Source organism: Tursiops truncatus, chromosome 21 (assembly GCF_011762595.2).
Source record: "Tursiops truncatus isolate mTurTru1 chromosome 21, mTurTru1.mat.Y, whole genome shotgun sequence".
Classification (NCBI taxonomy): Eukaryota; Metazoa; Chordata; class Mammalia; order Artiodactyla; family Delphinidae; genus Tursiops; species Tursiops truncatus.
The window spans coordinates 32,538,185-32,554,650 of NC_047054.1; the positions used below are offsets into that span (position 1 = coordinate 32,538,185).

Sequence of the window (16,466 nt, forward strand, 5' to 3'; positions counted from 1 at the left end):
GAATATTTACAATTGTGTACTTGAATGCGGTGACAGGCATTATACCCAACAACTCCCAAGAGGCAGTAGGTATCGCTGTCACAAAGACTCTGGAGCCAGAATGCCCAAGTCCAAAACCTAGCTCTGTCACCTAATACCTTTGTGACTCGGACAAGTTACTGAACCTCTTTTATGCCTCAGTTTCTCCATCTGTAAAACAACAGTACCTATCTCATTGAGTTATTTGAGGATTAAACGAGTTAATATATGCCTGGCTGTAAAGTAACGTCTGGCATATAGTATAAATACATCATTAAGTTAAATAAACTCACCATAAACTACAACAACCTAAAGTTAGTACAGCAAATCTCCCTTATAACATGGATAAAACTTTTAAATCACAGTATCTCCAGATTCTCCCTCAAGTGAAAACACACTTAAGTTCAAGTGTCTTCACAAAAACTCTTAAAAATATTTCTGTACAGCTATCTCACCAAAAACAGCAAAACAAAAACCACTCAGTGGCTGAAAAGTTAATGTACAGTTCCTTCCAAAGGTTAATAATCACAATAAAAGTTAGAACCGTATAGAAAAAAGAAGAACGTACTCAGGCTGCTCCATAGTCCCTGAACTTCATCTCTCACCCACAGCTGAGCAGACCAGTAGGTACACATGCACTCCAGAGCAGGTAAGGCCACCACAGCTCCAAGCAGAATGCCTGGCCCACAGTAAGTGCTCAGTAACTATTTGCTGAATTAATTAATGCCCTAAAAGTGAAACTACTTCTAGCCTACACTTTCCTTTCTCCACCCCTGTCAAATATAATCTGGATAATTTTTTTAAAGAATATCTAGGTTTTCATAACAGCAAATCAATCAATTCCAAATGGGGAATGATTGGACAGTTTTGTTTTTTTTAAAAAAAGAGGAAAGTAGTTAAATACAACAAAAGGAACAAACGTAATCTGTTCATAGGAGGAATAATTCCTTGCCCTAGAGTTTACTGTATTATTATTTTTAATGTGAGCTTTTCATATCTTTGGGGAAAGTCATGCACAAAACTTAACCACTGAAAATAAGACTCCATTCAAAAATATATAATGGATCTCATCAACTCTAATTTTGTAGATACTATCATAAGTTTGTTTCCCAATCAGACCAGTACAAATATACAAAAGTCTACTCAACGAAACACAATTTTTCCAAGTTTAGTTACTTTGGTTAACAATACTGTATATTAAAGTTATATAAACCAAAGAGATGTTCCTAACCAAAGCAAACCAGCAGATCTCTACTGGATTAAACATTTTTTTAATGCAAAGGTCTCAGGCTCAGCTGCAAAATAAGGATTGCTGGATTAGATGGTTCTTAAAAGTCCCTTTCAAAAGTAAAATCCTAGCGGGACCTCCCCAGACACGGGTTCAAGCCCTGGTCTGGGAAGATGCCACATGCCGCGGAGCATGAACCATGTTATGAATGGGATTGCCTATTGATCCATGACTCCATCAGAATCATTTTAAGGGTAGTAACAGTAAGATAATGCTTCTATTTCAAAGTTCACAGGGAAAACTGAACCTTAAAATAGATCTCTAAAACCTGCATCCAAAAAAAAAACCTGTTCATTTTCAGTTGCTATTTAAACAAAAATCTACTGGTGGGTTACTAACTGCAATGAATTTAGATCAAATCTCAAATATTTTAAAATACATTCAATGTTAACTTTAGAATCTTAACACCCTAGAAGTAGCCTCCACGATCTTAAGCAATGACGATGATGTTACTGGTGTACAGTAAGGTGTGCAACAACTTAAAGTACAGCCACTCCCCACAGAACCACAATTCAGAACACCTGAAATAAATTCACAGCTAAGACACCAGGTCAACGTACAAAGGAGCTGCTAACAAAACTCTCCTCATCCTCAAATATCTATTTAAGGGCCAAGATTGACTGTTAAGAAGACATACTTTCAATGGTACAAAATAATGGCATAAAACACACAGCACAGTAAAGTATACCATTTGAGTATCAAGACTCCGGACTCCCCAGAACTTTAGGAACATAGGCTACTGTATTCCTGATGCATGCAGTTACACCTGTCGTAAATAATAATGTTTAGGACTTCATCATATGCAAAAAATAAAGCATGACCAAAAGTTAGAATACAAAGAGCAAAAATAAGAACTGCTAAATCTGCTTAGCCACTACTATGGTCAGGATAATCGGTCTCATTCCTGTCTAGTAATCGGCATCAAAACGGAAAAAAGAAAGAAGACAGGTTCTTAAAGTCTCCAGCATTTGGCTGCTCATCAACTTCAGCAATAAAGTATTATAAGAACTTTTATGTAACAGGTTTAAAGTTGTGTGCTACTTTTTAATTCTAATCTAGGTATGTTCTTTTAGGCAGAGCAATACTCTACACTTTGAATCTTAGTCATCAAATATGTCAAAGTATCAGAACAATTAGCATCTACTGAGTTCTCACACCTAGAATTCACCAATAAAAAACAGGAGGTGATTATTCCACAAAAGGCCCCAAACACCAACGGTAACTTCTATTCAACTTCCTAGAAATGTGGCTTTGTAGCATGCTGTATCATCAGCTCTGTGAACACTGATGCATAGGCCATTCTTACCTTATCCTTTTCATGTGGAAGGAGTGACACTGGAGGTAAAGAAGAAAGAGACTCACAACTCTCTTTCCCATCCACATTGGTTGCTTTAGTGTTGAGCCGATAAAGAGGTCCATCTTTAAGGAGTCTGCCGTGGCCAACGGCGCGTTTAATAGCCAATCGTAACTGCTGGTGAAAGCCAGAGGCAGCACCGCCTCCAAACAATGCAGACACATCCTTCTGACCTTTCAAAAAACGTTCAATGCTTTTCAAAGTTGAGCCACCGGACTCTGCCAAGCCCTCGACTGCCCGCTTGATCAGTTTATTCCAGTCTACATTTTGTTTATTATCCACTTTTCCATGGTTTCGAGGTTTAGGAAGTGCTATTCGCCCAGGATTATCAGGATCTTTATAGGAATTGAGTCCTTTATTTGAGACTTTCAAAATTGTTCCATCTTTGACACTCAACTCCAATTGTTCTAAAACAGTTTTACGATCCAAGCCATGGGATGAAGACACTGCATTGCATATCCTTTCTTCTGAAGGACGCTGTTTTTGTTTCTTCACTTTTTTGATGGCCTCCAAAATCCACTCCGTATACAGCGGGTTGGCGAGTTTTACCATGGTGAAGGATTCTGTATATCCATAGAGTCGTTATCCCTTATCCTGATGCTGAGTAAGTTTTACACCATGGAAAACAACATTCCCGGAGGCTGGGAACCAGTTAACCATAGCATACAAGTTTTCTGGCCTGAGTCCTTCCTCCTTTCACAAAACAGAGTGCCTCCCCACTTTTACTTTAGAAACCAAAACAACCTGTTATCTGAAATATCTTCAAACTTCTCAACAAACTTCTCAATAGCACCACACATGGGTCTGTTCATAAAGTTGTAAGAACTCAAGAACATCTCATTCCCAGCAGAAAAATGTGCATCTTATGCCTGGAAAACAATTAAAACAAGGTCAGTTTCCTATCAAGGCCCGTTTTATAAATACACTGGAACTGAAACATCCTAGTCTTTAAAGCACTCAAACAGTGTTCACTGAGCACCTGTAGGAGTCTGATCATGTTTCCATCAACATTCCAAAACGATCATGTATGTAAACCACTGGAAAAACGAAGAAAAGGAAGAAAAGATTAAAAATTAGGATACAATGAGGAAACAAGACGAGATGCACTGTGAATGACCTTAGGCTACAACTAACCAGAGGGGTGCTGGCTATTCTGCCCTCCACAATCTCTGCTCACCAGTCTATGAATTGAAACTCTTCCTTGACATCTTTCTCCAAGAAACTATTCAGCACTTCAACAAGTATCTAGATTAGCAGAAAGAATCCTGCAATGAAAGTAAGAGTGAAACTTTCATCTTTCAAAATTCCAGACATTCAGACTGGATGAAAACAGTCAATAAGATGGACAGAAAACCATTGAGAAAATTTTAACTATTGCATATAGTAAAAGAAACAAATACAATTTCCACAAACCAAGTTCACGTTTTAAGTATGATATTACTTTCAACATTCCAAGTGGAAACAAAATTAACATTTTGGAAATAGTCAAGTGCGAAAAGTGTTCAAAGAATTTTTTTTAATTCCAATTTCCTTCAAATTTTAGGAATCACATGCTGATAAGCTTCTCCTAGTAACATTCAATATACTGGAGAGAGTCCAACAACTGTCAAAATGTTCATAACCAATCTACAGACATAGCAACTAGAAATGAGAATGGCCCAGAATCACTGGCTTCAAATGTACACACTACATATCAAATGTACAGCACAGGAGAAAAATGTATTGCCTGTCTGTAGTCTAAAGAGAAGACGACCTCGTAAAGATTCAAGATTGCTGTCCTGAAATGAACATGAATGAATAAGACACCAACGTATACTGATACACACACACATATATGTATGTACACACACACACACATACGTTGCCTCTCCAGGATCAAAGTCAGTATTCTTTCAGACAAAAGAATCTGGCAGATACAAATCTTTTTGAAAATCACCAAAATAATGAATTCCGAATCTAATAACTTCTTTGCTTCCAAAAATACATTTACCTTTACCTAAATGTTTTTTAGAACTCCAAGGAGTACTCTGAGGAGCACTTACAACATAAACATCCTAGAAAAATGGCTCCCACAGTAATCGTTCTTCCGAGTGCCTCTAAAATCAAAAGGAAAACTAACAGATATGAAGAAACTGACAGTATTACTCTGATAAGAAAGAAAAGACTGAAGGAAACACGCAAACCTGAGCCAAGACTTCTTTTCTAAATTAGCTGACTGAAAAGCAGTCCCCCGAGGGAAGAACTCAGCTTCACCGTGGTGAGAGTCTCGAGAGGACAGAAATCACGGTATTACTCGGAGTGGGTGCATTACGGAGGCATTAACGCTACAATGAAATGAGAGGCTTCAGCCCGAGTTGCAGACGCTGGGCCCGTCCTGGCTGCTTAACCTCGCAGGTGAGAGAACGAAGGACAGTCACCCGCGGTCTCTCGCGCCGGGATGCGCACGGGTCTTCAGGTCTTCAGTAAGCGAAGCGCCTGCAGACCTGAGCTTTAACGCCAGGAAAGTACCCCGGCGGCCGGAGAGAAAGTGCAGCTCGCCTCCGGCAGTCCTTCCCCGACCTCCATCCCCCCCACCTCCCCGCGAACGCCTCTTCGCGCTCTATTTTTAAAGGGAGAGAAACTTCAGAAACTTGTAACGGCACCAGCCCGCGGCTTGCCGACGGGGAGTCGGCGGCTCCCACCGGACGGGAACGGAACCCGAGGACGAAGTTAACAATGAAATCACGTGAAAGAGTTGAGAGCCGCACATCTGCGCTCCCAGCTTCGCCGAAGCCGCGGCCGCCCGGAGGCCGGTCCCGGGCGGTGGGGCGCGGGCGGGCCTGGCGGCTCCGCGCTGACAGGCGCCCGCCGCCCCCGGCGCCGGGGCTGACAGCCCGGCGCACACGCCGCCGCACGTGCGCCCTCCGCACCACAACACGGCCGCCTGTCACCCCGCGCCGCGCGGCCGCAGGGGCCGAGCGCGAGCGCCGGGAGCGCGGGCGCAGGGGCCGGGCGGGCCGGGCGGCGGGCGCAGGAGCCAGGCCGGTGGGCGCGCCCCGAGGGAGAGCCGGCCGCCTGCACGGCCCGCCCGCGGCTTCGCGGCCTGGGCCACCGCCGCCGCCCCCTCCCGGCTGCCCGCTCCCCGGCCGAGCCCGGCCCGGGCCGCCGGCGGCGGCGCGCGGGCCGCGGGGCGGGGGAGCCGGGAGCCGGGCGCCGGCCGGGCGCGAGGGGGCGGCCGCGGCGCCCCAGCCCGAGGCCTGGCGCAGAGCAGCGGGAGGCGGCGCAGGCCGCGGCGGGGCCTGCAGCGGCCACCGGCCCCGCGAAGCGGCGAGGCGGGTCCCGGAGCGGCTCAGCCTCGGGCTTGACGGACGGGGGCGGCCGGGGGCGGCCCCTCGACTACTTACCGGGGGAGAAGAGCGCCGGGTAAGCGGGGCCCCGGGCCGGACCGCGGAGATGCCCCAAACTGACACGGCCGCCATCTTGGAGACAGTGAGCTCCGGCCGGGGGGAGGGGAGGCGAGGCGGTGGAACAGCCGCGGGGGGAGGGGAAGCGTCGCGAGGGAACGGCTGCCTGGGGGAGGGCGCGGGAACAGCCCGAGAGCTAGGCGAGCGGGAGGGGGAGGAACGGGCAGCGCGGGAGGGGGACGGCCGAGGAGCGGGAAGAGCTGGGCCGAGAGCCGGGAAAGGCCGGAGGGCGGGGCGGGGCAGGAGGGAAGAGCCGGCCGGGCGGATCACGTGGGGCCGGTACAAAAGGCCAAAGCCAAAGCGGGAGGAGGACTGGAGGAGGCCGGCGGTCGGGGGCGCCTGCTCGCCCCTCTAGCGCGGTTGGGCCGGGCCGATGGCCGGGGCAGGAGGTGCTGTGTCCCCATTGCACAGCTGGGGAAGCAGAGGGTCGCGCCGGGGTGGGGAGGCATCGGTGCGGCGCGGAAATCCGGTAGGATCTGAACTCTGATGGCGCCTGTGTTTACCGTCACCGAGCCTCCCTCCGCACCGCGGTGCCCGCGCCCCGCTCCCACGGCGACTCCCCGGAACCGGGTCGGGAGCTGGGGCGGAGGGCGGGGAGAAGGCCGCCTCGCTTCATCATTCCCTGTCTGCGCGCATCTTCTCCCCACACATCCACCCCTTTGCGGGAAAATCAGTAGGTGCGAGGAGGAGGGGAAGGGTAGAAAGTTGGATGCCGTGTCGAGCCCTTTCACCACAATGACCTCATCCTCCCTACCCCAGGAGACTTGTTGGACCTCACCAGAGCCATCTTTGTAGGGACCAGCGAAGGCTCGGTGGTGAGATCCGCACAGGTCACACAGCTGTCTGGTGGCACACTTCTGAGTTTGGAGCCTCCATTTGTCTAATGCCGACGCCTGTCTTGTACCCGTGCCCTACGCAGCACTGCTCTTGTCCGAATTTATGGCTGAGCTGCGGACTGGCACTTTTCATGGCCTGCCTGTCCTCTACTGGCTGCATGGATGTTTCTTTGTCTGGTCTCTCTTCCAGTTTAAACTCCTGAGGCAGAGACTGAGTCATACTTTTTATTAGCCTGCATTCCCTGGAAGGGCAGTAAATGACAAATGAAAAGACATACTAAATAATTGATAATCTTGTGTGGAAGCGTTTTCCTGCCACTGGACCTTTTTATCTGGTAGACTATTCTCCCCAACACCTCCTCGTTTTATCTCAGCTTTACCTTTTAAAGTGCACCTTCTCGCTTACTACCTTATCGTCTACTTCCTTTTCTGAACTTTTGTAGTTTGACCACTTGCCCTGTTTTTCGTGTGGCACCGGTTGTGTGGCCTCATCTACGTTTTATGAATGCATTCCCAGGTATATTCTCTTCTAGGATGCCTCTTTGCATCTCTAGTGGCATAGAGTTGTGCAAGCAGTACAGACTCCAAAAAATGTTGCTAGTGAATGAACATTATTTCAGTTACTAAGAGATTGAATTTCCACCCCCCTAATCAAGCCCTGCCTTGTTTATACCTCAACCTATACTTTCCTGTCTCTATAGCTTTTCTCTACTCTAATCCTTAGCCTTATTGTTCTATACCATAGACTGTCTAGACCATTCAATAATAACATAACAACTTATATTTTCAACTCAGTATCCTACCACTGACAACTGCTAACGTCAGTGTGATGTGGTGAGATTTACTGAATCACCTACTGCCAAGCCCCATCCCCAAATTAGGAGAGAAATTTGGGGATAGAAAATAATCTATTAGAATATTTTCCATCCTAGATGAATCAGATAGATGCAGTCTCAGGTAAAATAAGAGATATTTGTAATGAAAATACATTTGGGGGGAAGAAGTGGGGGAAATTCTCTTTTCAAAGAGTAAAGCAATGTTTTTATTTCCCAAAGAGGACAGGTAAAGTCATATTAATAGAAAGAAAATGAGTTCTTCATGTGAGACTAGTGTGTGGTCTTCAGAAGAAAAATAATACAGAGATGAGTTGTGTTTGCTTTTGGTTAATTTAGAAGGAAACTAGCCACAGGCATTCCTGTGAAAAGACCAAACTGGAGTTTAAGCACACAGTAGCAAGAATTTAAAACAATTTGCAACAACAAAGCACAGTTTAGCTTTTCAAACAGCTTCTACAGAGACTCTTTGCTTTACATTTGCATAACTTAATGGCACATTCAGGCGGTCTTCTCAAAATAAAAGATTTGCAACAAAGACGTATTAAGGTCTTCATCTTTTGCATGTTAAAAAACAAAATCCACAGTACTGGGAGGACAGCTTCTCTTTGGTTCAAGCTTCCTCAGAATTCAGCCATGCAGGGCTGGCAGCTAAAAGTTCTTCCCCCTTCCACATTTCGCTCTAGGAATCCCTGCCCTTTCAGTAGTATCTGTTATAAACTACAGTTTATACAGAGTCCAGCTAAGCCTAAAATTGGAAGGCTGCTCTATCCTTGTTTCAACAGGAGTTTTTAGTCCATTTACATTTAATATAATTACTGCTGTATTTAGATTTATACCTGCCATCTTATTATTCATTTCCTTTGTCCATTTACTTTATATCCCTTATTCTCTTATTTCTTGCCTTTTGAATTAATTTAAATATTTAAGTATACCATTAACCTCCTCTATCAGTTTATTAATTATACATTTCTAAAGAAATCTTAGAGATTACAGCATTCCTGATTGACTTATTACACTCTAATATAAATGATTACTTTTACCACTTTCCCCCAATTGTTAAGAGCTTAGAGTAATATTGTGCCTCCACTTACCCCTTCCCCTTTTGTGTTTATTGTCATGGATTTTAATTGTGCATATATTTTAAACCATACAAGGTTTTATAATCATCGTACAGTCAATACTCATTATATTCGCCTACATATTTACCCTTTATGTTGCTTCTTGTTCCAGTATACATTTATGTGCTTATGACTGGAATTTTTTTCCCTCTGTTTGAATATTCCTCTGTTCAGAGCAGGTCTGCTGGAGACAATTTCTCTCCATTTCTGTTTGCCTCAAAACTTCATTTTATCCTTCGTATTTTTGCTGGGTATAGCAGTCTCGTTTAGCAAGTTTTTTTCAGCACTTCGAAGATCTCCTCGGTTTCCATCATTCCTTTGTTACTCCTTTGGAAAGTAATGTCATTTTTTCCTCTGGCTTCTTTTAGTTTTTTTTGTTTTTTGCTTAGTTTTCAGCCATTTTCCTGTGATGTGTCTAAATATGGTTTTCTTTGTACTCATCCCACTTGGGTCATGGGATGAGTGCCACTTACATAATCCCTTCAATTGGTAGCTTGATATCTTTTCTCTGTTTTAGAAACATCTTGGTCACTATCTCTTCTTACGTCTCTTTTCCTTTTAGGATTTCATGTACACCTATGTCAGAATTTTTCATTGTTTACCATCTGTATTTCCTATTATATTTTTTGCCTCTTTGTGCGTGAGTCTGTACATTTTGTACGCACAATTTAAATCTTATCTTAAATCTATGTATTGAGTTCTTAATATTGATCATTGTATTTTCAAGTTCTAGGATGTTCATGTGATTTTTAAAAAAAATAAAATTTAATTCATTTGGAGAAATTTTCCATCTTTTTATTTTTCTCCACTTTTGCCAATACTTTCTTGAACATCAGTCCCAGCTATTTTAAATCTCTTTCTTATCATTACAATATCTAGATATTCTGTGGGTCTATTTCTATTACATTTTCTTTCCATTGGTTTTTGGGTTTTTTGTTTGTTTGTTTGTTTGTTTTTTAAACTAGCTCTTGGCCTGCCTGGTAATTTTTAATAGACTGCCACACATTAAAACTATAGAGGGGGCTTCCCTGGTGGCGCAGTGGTTGAGAGTCCGCCTGCCGATGCAGGGGACACAGGTTCGTACCCCGGTCCGGGAAGATCCCACATGTGGCGGAGTGGCTGGGCCCGAGAGCCATGGCCGCTGAGCCTGCGCGTCCGGAGCCTGTGCTCTGCAACAGGAGAGGCCACAACAGTGAGAGGCCTGTGTACCGCAAAAACAAAACAAAACAAAACAAAACAAAAAAACTATAGAGGCTCTGGATAATATTATCCAGATAATATTATCTCCTTTGCAGAGCCCTTAGGAGGACTGAGCACCTTAATAGATCAGAGACTGAATTAACTTACTGTTTTCACTGGATCATTGGTCTGCTGTAAGTACCCCCCACCATACTCAGAACCAGGAAAAGTTTTAAAACTGAAAAGGTCTGTCCCTCCTTCTGATTAGAAGAATGTTTGAACAAGGCTTTCCCTGATGTATCAAGATATAGTTTCCAACGCTTCCTTTGTATCAGAATCACCTGAGTACTTTTTAATAAGTAAAGATTCCAGGATTCCAGGCCAAACCTACTGAATCTGAGTTTCTGAGAGTGAGATGAATTTGACTCTGTGTTTTGAAAAGCTCTCCAAGTAAGAACTTCTGCTCTGTCCATGATTGATTACTGGGGACTGGATTTATCCTCCCCTCTTAAATGACTAGAAAACCTGAAAAAAGCTATATGAAACAACAGTTTTTAGACATTGGGCAATAGACAGTGTAGGGCAGTGATGACTGAAGCAAGAGAGGTACACAAGTGGAACCATCTAATTGCCCCAGCCTACTGCATTGAGACAGTATCCAGGCCTCAGCCCAGAGCCCAGCAATATGCTGAGTTGAGGATACAAAGATCACAACTGAGGGAGAGCAAGGTAGCTAACATTTGCAGGACAGAGAACCAGAAAGGGGGGAGGATGTATATATATATAGAGAGAGAGAGAGAGAGAGAGAGAGAATCCCAGGTATCTGCAGGGTCTGTGGATGGGTATTAATTTGCACATGTTTGAGAACAAACTAATTGGGGAAAGAACCACCAAAAAATGACAGGTAAAACAATTCCCAGAGCTCCCATGTGGGTGGAAATAGTGCCTGTTTCCAGAAGCCAGAATGGAAAGAGCTTTCAACACTGTTGGCCTTGGGTAGAGTCCTCAGGAGGGTATCATCTTAGTACTGAGGATGAATTTACCCTATATTGGGGGTTAGCAGAGAGATTTGAAGAATAATGGCTGGAATATTCCCAAATTGAATAAAAACTGTAAATCCACAAATTCAAGGGAGTTTAATGAACACCAAGCAGAATAAACAAAATTATAACCTCACCAAGGCACATTATAGTAAAGTTACTGAAAATCAATGATAAAGAGAAAAATCTTAACATTTGCCAGATTAAAAAAAACACATTACATATAAAGCAACAAAGGTAAGAATTACATTAGACTTATCTTTAGAAACTATACAACCAAGAAGAAAATGAGAAAAAATAACTTTAAATTATTGAAAGATTAAAAACTCCATCTGAAATTCCTTAGTCAGCAAAAAAAAAAAAAAGAATGTCTTTTAGAAATGAAGGCAAAATAAGTTTTTCAGACACTCAAAGAAAAAGCTAAGACAGTTTATCCCTAGCTGACCTGAACTGCCAGAAATGTGAAAAACATTTCTTCAGAAAGAAGAGGAAAGTATATATCCTTTATTAGATGGAAATGTGTGTTTGTAGAAAAGTATTAAGAGTACTGGAAATGAGAAATGTGTGGATAAGTATAATGTTTTTAAATTAATCTCCTTTATAAGATGATTGATTTGAAGGCAAATTAAAGACAATGCACATGGAGTTTAAAACTTATGTAGAATTGGGGCTTCCCTGGTGGTGCAGTGGTTGAGAGTCCACCTGCTGATGCAGGCAACACGGGTTTGTGCCCTGGTCCGGGAAGATCCCACATGCCGCGGAGCGGCTAGGCCCGTGAGCCATGGCCGCTGAGCCTGCGCATCCGGAGCCTGTGCTCCGCAACGGGAGAGGCCACAACAGTGAGAGGCCCGCGTACCGCCAAAAAAAAAAAAAAAAAAACTTATGTAGAATGAAGTGGATGATGGGGTTGTCTAAGGAAATGGGAGTAGCTGTCACAAGGTTTTACACTGCACATACAGTGATATAATATTTGCAGGTAGACTGGGGTAAGCTAAAGATGCATATTGTAAACTCTAGAGCAACCACTGAAAGGAACAATAACAATAAATCTGAGGTATAGCTAATAGGCCAATACTAGAAATAAAATGGAGTCACAAAATTACTCAATCCAGAAGACAGGAAAAGAAGGAAAAAAGCAAAGAACAGATGAGACAAATAGAAAACTATAGCAAAATGATAGATTTAAACTCAACCATATTGGCAATTATATTAAATATATATGGTATAAACATACAAATAAAAGGTACAGATTATCAGATTGAATAAAAGCATGAGCCAAATATGTAGTGTCTATAAGGAATACATTTTAAATAAAAAGACACAGATAAGTTACTATTAAAAGAATGAGAAAAGATACACCATGCAAACACTAATCAAAAGAATGCTGGAATGGCTGTATTAATATAAAAAAAAGGTAGATTTTAGATCAGGGAATATTACCGGGAATAAAAGTGGATATTTTAGAATGATAAAAGAGTCAATTCATCAAAAGGACTTAACAATCATAAATGTATATAGAACTAATAACAGACCTTCAAAATACTGAAGCAAAAACTGATAGAAATGAAGAGAAATAGACAAATTACAGTTAAAATTTCAACACTCCTGTATCAATAATTGATTAAAAAATCAGTAGAAAGAAAATGAGTAATGATATAGAGTACGTGAAGAACATTGTCCACTAATAGAGATTTATAAAACATTGTACCTAACAACAGAAGAATCCACATTTTCTGCTAGTGCACACAAAATATTCACCAAAATAGACTATATTCTGGATCATGAAACAAATTTTAATATATTCAAGAAGATTGAAATTATACACGTTGTGATCTCTATCAAAAATGAAATTAAGCTGATATTAATTACAGAAATGTATCTGGAAAATCAGTAAATGTTTGCAAAGCAAGGAACACGTGGGTCAAAGAATAAATTACAAGAGAACTTAGAAAGTGTTTTATTGAATGAAAATGAAACATATCAAAATATGTAGAGGCTAGCTAAATCAGTGCTTAGAGGGACATTTAGAGCACTAAACAGTTTTATTAGAAGAGTGGGAACAAATCAATTAATGAAGCATCTACATTAAGAAATTAGAAAAAGAAAAGCAAACAAAAACCCCATTGTAAATAGAGGGAGGAAATAATAAAGAGTTGCAATCAATGAAAAGCAGGAAAGCAAAAGAGAAAAATCAATGAAACTAAAAGATGGTTTGTTGAAAAGATTTAAAAAATCAATTAAATTCTAAGGAGACTGACCAGGAAAACAAAAAGAGAAGACATGAATTAACAATATAAATAATGAAAAGAGAGACATAACCTTAGATACTACACACATTAAAAGAATAAGGAATAATATGAACAACCTTATGCCAAAACAGTTGACAACTTAGATTAATGTCATTCCTTGAATAACAATCTACTAAAGGATATACCAGAAGAAATAGATAATTTGAATAATCCTACATCTATTAAAGGGATGGAATTTATAGTTTATAAACCTTCCACAAAGATATTTCAGGGATATATGGTCTCACTGGTAAGTTCTACCAAACATTTAATAAATAAATAAAACCAATTCTCCATAAATTCTTCCAGAAGGGGAGAGAATATTTCCCAACTTATTTTCTGAGGTCAACATTACTCTGATTGCAGCACCAGACAAAGGCATTACTAGAAAAGGAGTATCCTTCATGAATGTGGAAGCACAGATGCAAAATTCTTCCAAAATTTTTAGCAAATTGAATATGACTGTATATAAAACAGATAATATATCATGGCCAACTGGGTTTATCCAGGACTGCAAGGCTGGTTTAACATTTGAAAATCAGTTGAGGTAATAATTCACCATCCTAGAAGACTAAAAAACAAAAAATCATATGATCATCACAACAGATACAGAAAAAGCATTTGACAAAATCCAACATCTATTCCACACAAAAATCTCTCATCAAATTAAGGATAGAAGGGAATCTTTTCTCACCCTGATGAAGAGTATTTTTTAAAATGTAAAACTAGCATGATATTTAATGATAAAAGACCAATACTTTCCTTCGGAGACATGATCAAGGCAAAGATGCCTGCTGTCACCACATCTATTCAACATTGTGCTCTAGATTCTAGCCAGATCAATAAGGCAGGAAAATTAAAGGGCATTTAGATTGGAAAGAAAGAAATTAAACTTTTATTCATAGATGACATGATTGTCTATCTAGAAAATCATACGGAATCTACAAACAACTGCTAAAATTAATGTTTTTCAAGGTTGTAGCACGTAAGATCAACATACAAAAAGCAAGTGTTAATGATCTGATTTCAAAATGGGCAAAGGATTTGAAGTGACTTTTCTCCAAAGAGGATATACAAATGGTCAATAAGCGCATCAAAAGATGCTCAACATCACTAATCATTAGGGAAATGCAAGATCAAAACCACAATGAAATACCACCTCACGCCCATTAGGGTGTCTACTATAAAAAATAACAAACAACAGAAAATAACAATGTTGATGAAGATGTGGAGAAATTGGAACACTTGTGTGTTGTTCAAAATGTAAAATGTTGCAGCCACTGTGGAAAATAGCATGGTTGTTTCTCCAGAAATTAGAAATAGAAATACCATGTGATCTAGCAATTCCACATCTGGGTGTATATCTAAAAGAATTCAAAGCAAGTTCTTGAAGAGATAGTTGCACATTCGTGTTCATAGCACGAATAGCTATGAACTATTATTCATAGCATTATTCACAGTAGCCAAGAGGTAGAAGCAACCCAAATGTCCATTGATGGATGAATGGATAAATGAAATATGGTCTATATGTACAATGGAATATTATTCACCTTTGAAAAGGAAGGAAATTCTGACTTCTGCTACAGCATGGAAGAACCTTGAGAATATTATGTTAAGCAAAATAAGCCAGTCACAAAAAGACAAAAATTGTATGATACCACTTATAATGAGGTCCTAGAGTAGTCAAGTTTATAGAGACATAAAGTAGAATGGTGGTTTCCAGGAGAGAGCGGGAGGGGGGAATGGGAAGTTATTATTTAATAAAGAGAGTTTCAGTCTTGCTCTGGAGATGGATGGTAATGATGGTTGCACAATAACATGATGGATGTACTTAACACCACTGAACTGTACATTTGAAAATGGTTAAGATGGGGAATTCCCTAGTGGTCCAGTGGTTAGGACTCCATGCTTCCATTGCTGGGGGCCCGGGTTCGATCCCTTGTCAGGGAACTAATATCCCACAAGCCGTGCAGCATGGCCAAAGGAAAAAAAAAAGGTTAGTTGGTGAATTTTATGTTATGTGTATTTTACCAGAGTTAAAAAATAAATTGTATTTCTATATACCAGCAACAAACAATTGGAGATGAAAATGTAAAAAAACAATATATTTTACAATCACATCAAAAATATGAAATATTTAGGGGTTAATCTGACAAATAATGTACAAGATATGTTTATTGAGTACAAAATATTGCTGAGAATGTTAAAACAGGCCTAAGAAAATGGAAAGATATACCTTCCTCTGGACTGGAAAACTCAATATTGTTAAGATGTCAATTATCACCACATTGATTTATAGATTCATTGCACTCGCAATCATAATCCCAGCAGGATTCATTTCTAGAAACTGACAAGCAGATCCTAAAATTCTTTTGGAAATACAAAAGATGTAGAAGTGCCATGCAACTTTGAAAATGAACAAAGTTGAAGGAGTTTTTACTGCCTGTCTTTACGACTTTCTAAGTTTTCTCATGCAGGGCACATCAGTAGTAATAGCTGCCGTACTGTCACATAGGTCTGTTGTGGGAGTTTAAAGTTGCTATAGTTATAGCACTAAAATAGTCTGCATTATATAATAAGCACAATTTTTAGTATTGTTATTATTGTGGTAGCTTAACGTGCATTTCCCTGGTTACTAGTGAGATCAACCTTTTTTTATACATTTATTGGCCATTTCAGTTTTCTTTTCTGTGAAGTTCTTGTTCTAATCTTTTGCCTATTTTTCTATTGCATTGCTTGCATCTTTCTTAATTCTTTATATTTTCCAGGTCCTGATACATGTCAGTTATATATGTTGTATATTATTTCCCCTAGTTTTTAGCTTGTCATTTCACTTTTCTTAGTGGTGTCTCTTGGTGAACAAAAGCTCCTATTATTAATTTACATAAATATGTCAATCCTCTCTTTTTATCATTTGTGTGGTGATAGTTTGAACCCTTGTCTTGCTTCTAATCTTGCAAAAGAAATGCTTTCAAATTGAGGGTGATATTTGCTATAGTTTTTGAGGGTGCTCTTAATAAGAATGAGGAACTTACCTTCTATTTCCATATTGCTAAGAGTTTTTAA

General features: G+C 40.7%; 2 protein-coding genes across 3 annotated transcripts in view; one reads left to right on the plus strand and one right to left on the minus strand.

The window, feature by feature from the left end:
- KAT6A (lysine acetyltransferase 6A) overlaps nucleotides 1–6,149 on the minus strand; it is a 109,821-nt gene extending 103,672 nt beyond the window's left edge. For both annotated transcript variants that reach the window (XM_033848883.2, XM_033848882.2), the window contains exons 1-2: nucleotides 6,044–6,149; nucleotides 2,613–3,529 (exon numbers count right to left, since the gene is read on the minus strand). In XM_033848883.2, coding sequence (XP_033704774.1) covers nucleotides 2,613–3,212 — 600 coding nt within the window. In that variant the 5' untranslated portion in view covers nucleotides 3,213–3,529; nucleotides 6,044–6,149. The remainder of the gene's footprint in view (nucleotides 1–2,612; nucleotides 3,530–6,043) is intronic.
- Nucleotides 5,098–16,466, plus strand: part of LOC141277531 (uncharacterized) — a 28,294-nt gene continuing 16,925 nt past the window's right edge. Inside the window, exons 1-2 of the mRNA XM_073798747.1 lie at nucleotides 5,098–5,122; nucleotides 5,272–6,062. Coding sequence (XP_073654848.1) covers nucleotides 5,098–5,122; nucleotides 5,272–6,062 — 816 coding nt within the window. The remainder of the gene's footprint in view (nucleotides 5,123–5,271; nucleotides 6,063–16,466) is intronic.